The 9,510-nt window shown below is 41.9% G+C and overlaps 1 protein-coding gene across 1 annotated transcript; it reads left to right on the forward strand.

The window, feature by feature from the left end:
- Positions 1 to 1,280: 1,280 nt before the first annotated feature.
- Positions 1,281 to 6,299, forward strand: aldh8a1 (aldehyde dehydrogenase 8 family, member A1). The gene is made up of 7 exons (XM_070848834.1): positions 1,281 to 1,524; positions 2,420 to 2,567; positions 3,295 to 3,450; positions 3,538 to 3,687; positions 3,872 to 4,128; positions 4,842 to 5,003; positions 5,104 to 6,299. Exons 1-7 carry the CDS (start codon positions 1,378 to 1,380, stop codon positions 5,554 to 5,556), a joined length of 1,473 nt encoding a protein of 490 aa, XP_070704935.1. The 5' UTR covers positions 1,281 to 1,377; the 3' UTR covers positions 5,557 to 6,299.
- The last annotated feature ends 3,211 nt before the right edge of the window (positions 6,300 to 9,510 follow it).

The raw sequence follows: 9,510 nt of genomic DNA on the forward strand, positions 1-9,510 counted from the left end.
TGTGAGTTTACTACATATTAATGGTGTCACATCAGTGATTGTTTAGGTGTCTTCATCCAACTGAGCGACATGCAGGGTCTGTGGTCATTTACACAAAGATGCACAAATGCAATCATACAACAGCCTCTAGTTATTGACAACACTGAGAGATCAGTGTATAATTATAGTAATAGTAATAAAGGTTTTTAACCTAATATACTACATGTCAGTCATCTTGGAACACATTTGAAATCCGAATCCTGAAAGTCTTTTTTTTTCCCGCCAACCTCCAGAGGCCTCTAAAGCATCTAGAAGAGCCCAGAGGAGGGAGGGTGATAAGAACCAATAAGAACTGCTTTTCTCGCTACAAGTGTGGTGGCTGAATCACGTTCTCTGTAAATGCATGAGTAATGCTGTGGCTTCATCATCAGAAGCTGCCTTCCCGAGTCAGTACACTTACACGCGAACCTAAAACAACATTAAAGGTACTTAACATAACATGTACATGTACTCAACATGTCTCCTGGACAGAAGTATGTAGTTTATGTTTGCACTGGCAGGATAGGAGGTTTAGTTGTTTCGTCACCCCTGAGGTGTGGCCTACCATTTGTGCTCATAGAAATATAAATCCTGAAATATGAGACGCAGTGATGTCCAGTTTTTTGGTAAATAGGCTCCAGCCCTCCTGTGAGTATACAAAGGATTAATCTGTGACACTTAAACAGGAAAAGCCTTGAAGCAGAGAGACCAGGTCGTTTAATACTGATCCTACAGGCCTGCTGTTCTTCTTTCTCTGTAACAAGCCAATCTCACCTAGATATCCATTTAGTAGCTCTTCTGGAGCTTTTGATTATATCACATGATCTTCATCATCTTTAGTTTACTGACTTGTAGACTTAAAAGTTTAACTTTTATGCCAATATACCGGAGATGTCAAAGTTTGTAGAAGTTTCAATTTGCATGTGTTGCAGCTTACTGTGATCAATGAAAAGTTCAACCCGAAATGAGTCCAAAAGTCCAGTTATTTTTTTACATGCTATGGTTCTACGGCATCAACGCAAGTTATTAACATTTAATTTGTTAATTTTTAACTGATTCTCACATTTCTGTACTGCACTGAGGGGTGATAAAATCCTTTGTACACCTGCTTTGGAAAGCTTACTTTATCTTTGTAATACACTGTGTGTACTAAGCAGTGCTGTGGCCTGGGACAATAATTAGCTTTTTAGCTTTTATTGTGAAACGTGACAGATGAGCCCGCTGTAAAGTGGGAGGATCAGTGAAAGGTCAAGTGAACTTCTCTTTGCAGGTGGATCCCTGTCACTGGAGACAGTGCCTGCTGCAGTCTGCTATCACTTTCCCTCTGTTGAATTAGTGTGGTAGCTTCGGTCAGCAGCCATGTCGAAGACCCTGGAGGAGCGACCATTCCTGGTCATTGAGAACTTCATCGGAGGGAAGTTTGTCCCTTGTCGGAGCCACATCGACTCCTATGACCCGTCCATCGGAGAGGTGTACTGCAAAGTGCCTGACAGTGGCGAGGAGGAGGTGGGACATCCTGACACATAGGAGAACTTTATTATACTACAAAGCCTATTTGTGTTGAGAGTGATTACAAGTGTATAAAATCCAGAGGCCAGATTTGCTTTCTTTGCAATACATTTGTGTGAGTGACACAGATGAGTGAGTTGTGTCTGTACTGTTCCTCTTTGTCAGTGCATTTGGCCTGTATTTGGCATATGTTGCAACTTCTGAGACCTTTTTGAAATCTAGTGTCATAAAACATCTCATGAACTCAACAGTCACATAAATTTTTACAAAGGTTGTCTTTATTGCAGGGTTACTGTGGTGGATTGCATTTGATCACAAGTGCTTTTACTGTATTCGATGCAGATTGTATTCTAAGTGTGCATTCAGACTGTTTCAGAGAGTTTATAGTAAGAGAAGCACCTTTGATCTTTACAGAGTCAACAGTCAAGTAATCATTAAACTGAGTGTTTTGTGCTCAGCAGTGATGAGCTTATGAGGAGTTTTCCTTTAGGACAAACACTTCTCAGTGTTCTTGAAGTGTTTTTGTGAATTCAGAGTATTCAGACATTTTCTAAATGTGCATAAACACACTGTGCTTGTGACCTATCTCAGGATGTGGCCTCAGTATGGACATGAGATGTGAGTCTAAGCAAAGAGTGATTGTTCTCTTCTGTGATTGTGTCATTTAAGGGATTGTTAGAGGCCAGAGGGAGGGGAAGGGGTCCAGTACTTCACAGGAAAAATAGAGTAATCTTAAAAGAATGAACAGAATTACACGTGAAAGAAATATTTTCTCTCGTCATCCCTTTAATTAGCCGTCTTGGGACCACTGGGGGGTCCTGGCGGCCATGCTGGGAACCACCATCATGTTGTATAGAACAATGTGCTAATCTCTGCGTTTGACTGCATGTAGGTGGAGGCGGCGGTGGCAGCAGCTAAAGAAGCCTTCCCCGACTGGTCGGCCCGCAGCTCGGAGCAGCGAGCACAGGTCCTCAACAAGCTGGCCGACCTGATAGACGCCCACCTGGAGGAGTTTGCCCAAGCTGAGTCCAGAGACCAAGGTGGCTCACACATTTTGTATTAACCTTTTGCATTAGTCAGTAGCACTGGGTTAGTAATAGAGGGTCTAAACACTACTGCACACTCACATCCCTTAAGTTAATTTTATTTGGAACCAAAATTTCAATACCTGTACATGCAGTTTCTGTTCAAATTCAGTAGTAATTGATGATCAATAACATGACTAGTACAACAACATATTAATTATTTTATCCCCATGATGATTTATGATGATTTATCACTACTGGGAATAAAAAATATTGTCAGAGGAAGCAGGGTTATGACATTTAATGGCAATCTACGTATTAGATTGAGATATACTGGGCACTAAGCTAATATTTAGTAGCATTTGAGGAAAGCTTAAGCACTTTCTTATATGCAGTATAATTTCTTATATATAATACAACTGGAAACTTTGGTGTTTTGGTGGCACAAGATGAAATGAAATGAAATTGTTAGGATTTAGAGTATGCTGTATTTTTGGTACTGCAAAAGTTCACAACCACGTTTTCAGAAATCCTGCTGTTCAGTTTTTGGGATATTTTGTCATGGACAAAAAGGTTGGGTGTAAGGGGATATTTTGACCTGAAAATAGTGCGATATTTTAAAGACATTCCTTATAATCTAAATAAAAGACAAGCACGTATCACAATAAATTAGTTAAATCATTCGAGCGCTGTATCCGTCTCTGCTGTTCATCACTCCTACATCTGTGTCGTAACATTACAGGTAAAACAGCAACATTTGCACGGACTGTGGACATCCCCCGGTCGGCTTACAACTTCCGCTTCTTTGCTTCTTCGGTGCTTCACCACACCACCGACTGCAGCCAGATGGACCACATGGGCTGTCTGAACTACACTATCCGCTGTCCTGTGGGAGTGGGTGAGACCTCAGTCTGTTTGCATTAAACACCTGTAAATTATATATTCATGCTTGGTGTGTTTTTAAATGTTGTTGCTGTGTTTGTAGCTGGTCTCATCAGCCCCTGGAATCTCCCCCTGTACCTGCTGACCTGGAAGATCGCACCTGCAATTGCTACAGGAAACACAGTAGTGGCAAAACCCAGTGAGATGACCTCTGTGACCGCCTGGATGATGTGCAAATTGATGCAGCAGGCTGGTAGGACCACAGCATCCACAATGTAATAGCAATCCACTTACACACTAGATAGCATAGGAAGTTAGGACTCTCTAATGAATGATTTCACATTAAAACAATCCTTATAGTATTATTACTAATATACCTTTAGTAAGAATTATAAAAATGAATAATGGATACATAACCCTGTCTGTTGTTCCTCCAGGTGTTCCTCCAGGAGTAGTCAACATAGTATTTGGCACAGGCCCGAAAGCAGGCAATGCCCTCGTTGGCCACCCTGAAGTCCCACTGATCTCCTTCACTGGCTCCACAGCAACTGCCCGGCACATCACAGAGCGAAGCGCCCCCTACTGTAAGAAGCTGTCCCTGGAGCTGGGAGGTAAAAACCCTGCCATTATTTTTGCTGATGCTAATCTGGACCAATGCATCGAGACTACAGTTCGCTCCAGCTTCTCCAATCAGGTAAGAAAAGAGAGATCTAGGACTGCTTTGTATTTTATATGATCTTATGAGACTTATTATCAAGGCTGGCAGGTAAGCCAGAACTCAAAAGTCCTCTTTTAAAGGGACATTTCAATTTTCCTTTTATGTCAATGTCCAATCAGTGTTGATGGTAAATGTAGTCAAATAGCAATAGGAAAAAGCAATAAATACATGTGTGTGCTATTTTTGTTGAGAAAGCTGAGTTTTGTATCAAAATGTATCAAATGTATCAAAAACAAAGTTTTTAAGAATCTAATTTCAGTTTTGCATGTATATGTTGCATAAAGGTTAAACTGATATATGTCAGCACACAGCCAACTTGTATCAGGAAGTATTCTGACATAGAAAAACAAAACAAGCGGAACCAAAATGGGGTTATAGCTCAAACTAGCATGTGAACCTGGCCGTCGACTTTATGTGTTTTTTTTTTTTATCTTTTAAGCACCTGTAAACTTGTTTTTGAATGCGCTACATAAATTAAGATTAGTGTCATTCTTATTCTCATGATCAGTGTCAGAAATGACGGCTGTTATCTGTATCTGTATCTGTGATGAGGACGCAGTGACATGATTTCACCACACGGGGGAGATCCTGACCCATATTTTGTCATAGGTAGATGTGTAAAAACAATGTCAGAACAATCAGTGTTTCAGTCAAAATCCTCTTTGTTTCCCCCTCCTTCTCTGCGTTAGGGAGAAATCTGCTTGTGCACCAGTAGGATTTATGTAGAGAGGAGCATTTACTCTGAGTTCCTGGAAAGGTTTGTGGCTGCAGCTAAGAAGTGGAAGACGGGTGTCCCCTCTGACCCCAACAGCAACAATGGAGCACTCATCAGCAAGGAGCATCTGGAGAAGGTGAGGAAATAAATATAGATTCTGTAGAAGGACATTTTCTCTTTGAAAAGACTCTTTAAGACTATTTAAGGCTGACATCCTTCTCTGTCTTGATTGCTAGGTTCGAAGCTTCGTAGCACTTGCCAAATCTGAAGGTGGCATCATCCACTGTGGTGAGGGGATTGACCGGCTGGAACTCCCTGAACGCAACGCCAACGGCTACTTTATGCCGGCCACAGTCATCTCAGGCATATCTGACAGCTCCCGCGTCATGCAGGAGGAGATCTTCGGCCCTGTCACCTGCCTGAGCCCCTTTGACACAGAGGATGAGGCTGTTTCCAGGGGCAATGGCGTGCGTTACGGTCTGGGTGCCACCGTGTGGTCCCGGGACGTGGGGAAGGTTCACAGGGTGGCCAAGCGGTTACAGGCAGGTCTGGTGTGGACCAACTGCTGGCTGGTGAGAGATCTGAACCTGCCATTCGGAGGGATGAAGAACTCTGGTGTGGGGAGGGAGGGAGGGAAGGATTCCTTTCACTTCTTCACTGAGGTGAAGAGTGTCACGATCAAACACTAAAGGAGGGAAGGAAGATGGCAGCGGTGGTGAGATCAGAAATAGGTACAGAAATGTGGAGTTTTGTAGTTAATCTCGACATTCATCAACCTCCATCTGCAACTCTTCAAATTTCACTGACACATTTTTCAAATTACAAATTACTGGAGCCTGCAATTAACATTCATTAACATTCGTACAATACGAAAGTCAGAGAGAGTCACAATGGACCAATACAGATGAATGAGCTAGCAGAGATCTATTAGAAATGTCTAGCGAAGAGGAAATCTATCACAATGTAATAGTCATACCCTTTTTCATTCATTCTGTGCTGAATATTTTGTACCACCATCCTTTGCAATTGAGCAGATGAAATGAACTGTGTAGTGTGTGTTAGGGCTTAAGTACAGACCACACAATGCAAAACCAGACACGGCAAAAGCTTATTTTTCTCTCATTTCAAGAAGAAGAAGAAGAAGAAGTACAATTTAGGAATTTAGGAACATCAGCTTAATCCAACATCCTCTAAAAGTTTACACAGCAGGTGCTCGTGCTGCACGATAGATCGTAAAGTGACACAAGCAAAGGCATAAAAACACTGGAAAGACTAATAGGAGGGTGAAAATGTTTGTTGAGGAGCAGGTAAACACAAAGAGAGGTGGTTTGTGCCTCAGGCTGAATCTCATCAGATCACTGTCACTCTGCTGGAATTTGGTTTTGTAACGCACACATTTGTTGTCCCAAATTAAAAGACCTTATATAAATGACACATGGAGGTCAGAGTGTTTTCGTGTTGGAGTTATGACATTGTTGTCAGTGGAATGCAGTAATTCTTGAGTGTCAGTGCAAGACTGGGTCTGTTACAAGAAAACAGGTCTGCAGACAGAGTTTTGCGCATTTATCAGTACACTTTGTACTCTTCTTGTGTCTTGGTGTTGTCCTTTACGGCTGTAGATCAGGTCAAAGTCTGTCCTGGCAGAGCATTTTTTTTTACGTCATACAAACCTCGTGTTCGTAGAAGTAACTGTTTTACATTGAGTTGTTTTCATGTCTGACCTGCTGACGTAAGAAAGGTGAATAAATGAACCGTGTGGTGGTTGGACAACATGTTCAGAGAGAGAAATAGGATGACTGGATGACTGCTTCACAAGAGAGCATTCAAATGATAGAATGAAGGAGTATGTTAGTAATAACCCTTACAAAAAACATAGATATGTATGTGGAAGCCACTGTTCCATGTGAAAAACCATGAGAAATCGATGATTCCACGTGTCAAATCCATTTCAGATGTGGTACATTCACCTTCGTTCATGGTACTTACGTGGCTTTTATTCCCCAAAAAGGAGCACATATGTGAGGCAGAACTTCAGCATCACATTTTGAAGGTACTAATGACTTAAAATGTATTTAAAAAAATTTTATCAGAAAGGTATGAATATTTCAATAGGATGCAAGTAAACTTTAGTGACGTGACATCCAGTGCATGCTAAATTGAAAAAATCTTTCAATCACAGCCATCCTTAACAGCTTGTTTCACCTTCTCCTGATTATGTTTTTTCTTGCATTTCTCGGCACACCTCCCCTGCCCTCTTTACCCCCTATTAAACATGCCTCCTCACCTTGCTAAACATCTGATCGTGACTTAATGCAGTGTGAGATGAGACTGACATGGGTAGTGCCTCATGCATGCAGATGAGCATGTGTGCGTGCGCTCTGCTCCGTCTGATGCCACTTTAGGAAAAGGGGGTACACGAGGGACTCGCCCTATCCGTAATGCGAGTGTGTAATATCACGTCCCCTGGTGAGTTGTATGTGGCATTTACCACAGAGCCAGTGTGTGTGTGTCCCACCCTCTGTGTTTTGGCTAGAGAATGGGTATTGTGCTGTGTCACACACTGCATGACTGCATACACACACATGTGCACTCCTATGCCTTCTTAGAGCATAGCGTGTGATGGAATGGAAACCACCCAAAAGTCAGGTTCGGAGGTCTGAAGCGACGTGTTCGGTTGCACCAGCACACACCCACACACACACACACACACACACACACACACACACACACACACACACACACACACACACACACAGTACATACACACTTACCAAGTCATAGTCTTACAAACAGAATGGGGACAAAGTAAGTCAGCAATTATTTAATTTCCCTCCATTTCCTCCCTTTTTCTTGATTTATCTTTCATCTTCCCCTCTTGTGGATGTTTCATTGAGAAGGAAAAGGCTCATTGAAGCAGGTCTCGCCCCTCTGTACGTGACTTTGAGAACACTGCCGGTGGCTTCAGCCAAACCAAGCATTTAACTTTCACCTCACTTATCGGGCAGAGGGAGAAATGAAAATAGAGCATCCTTCTATTTTATATCCATGAGGAAACTGGAAAGTCTAGCCAGTTGGAATATATAGAGGATGTGTGTTCGTGCTGGCTGCAGGGATGTGACGGGCCTCCTTCAGAGGGCCTTCTCATTGATATGTATGTTGAGAGAACAGTCACAGCCAACGTTTGGACCAAACACAGTGCAGTAAGTGTCTGAAATGTTATCTTTTTAGGTGTTTTAAATACGAGTGTAAACACAGGAACATTTGATTTTCTGTTTGGAAAGTGGTGTGTGAACATGTAAGAGATACAGAAAGAGACAGATAAGAGAAAAAACAACAACAAACGTATGAGAGATATCCAATCCTGACTTGACCTGGAATCATTATGTTTCCTTGTGTCCCACATTCTGCACATTGACAGATTTGTTTACATGCATTCCTTAACTAACACAACCTCATCCAGTATGATCTGAGTTCAAATCACAGGCTGTGGGGCCTGGTCATCGAAGAAAAAGGTCTTTTTTATGAGAAACTAAGTGGAATATGGGACATTCAAGACAAAACCAGCAATCAGTGGTTTCCAGTCTCCCTATGTCTTTCCTTTATCCCAGCTGTGGCATTGTTGGCTTTTGGATTTCTCCTTTTTTCTTCTCCTTTTCTCTTTCTTTGAACATCATGTGTTACGCACAGTAAGCTTGCTCTTTCTCACAGCCAGCCTCTCCTTCTCTCACCACACTCCCCTCTCTCAAAGCCTTCTGTCACATTCGGGTTCAGGGAATTTTCCACGGCGGGCAGCCGGGGTTTTGTGGTAGATAAGCCCCGAGATGAAGCTGAGTCCTGAGAAAATACTGCAGTTCAAGCAGGTTAAGCAAACTCAGCCAAGAAACCCTGTGTGCATGTGTGGACATAGAGAGAGAGAGAGAGAGAGAGAGAGAGAGAGAGAGAGAGAGAGAGAGAGAGAGAGAGAGAGAAGGTTACTTGGGTTCAGAAGGTCAAATGTTTGCAGCTGCACGTCAATCCCTGTTAGATGCAGCATATATTTACTTTTTGTCTGAACAGGTGAAAGCTACATACAGTACCTGTCAAAGTAAATCTTCAAAAGATCATAACAAGGATGGGCGAGAAGACAAATAGTGATTAGTCAGATACAACCATCCTTCCCTGTATTTCACAATTACGCACACTTCTCTAAAATATAAGAAAGAAACGTATTTTGCCTTTCATAGATTGGAGAGATTGCATTCATTGCTTTTAAAGATCCTATGCAAGAAATTGTGCTGAGAAAAAAAGGCAACATTCACTGCTCCCCTGACTAAAGATATAATATTGGAAACATGCACTCATGAATAATATTCATTTCAATTTCTTTTATTGCCTTGCTTTGCACTCTGACTCTTCGGCTATGAGCTACCACCAACTGAAACCTACCCGTCTGTGCCCTCAGTGTTCTGAATGTTACTCTGTGATTTGATCACTCACTTGTTTTCCATGTAAACTTTAAGGAAAAGTCTACACCATTTTCTTTAACCTATTATTCAGCAACGGGATGCATATCCAAAGGTGGAAATGTTAGAATCATGAAGTAACATATAAAGTATATAAGGACCTCCCTGACAAAGTTGTATTTTATTTTGCATCAAAGTAAC

The sequence above is a fragment of the Pempheris klunzingeri genome, chromosome 18, assembly GCF_042242105.1.
Source record: "Pempheris klunzingeri isolate RE-2024b chromosome 18, fPemKlu1.hap1, whole genome shotgun sequence".
Classification (NCBI taxonomy): Eukaryota; Metazoa; Chordata; class Actinopteri; order Acropomatiformes; family Pempheridae; genus Pempheris; species Pempheris klunzingeri.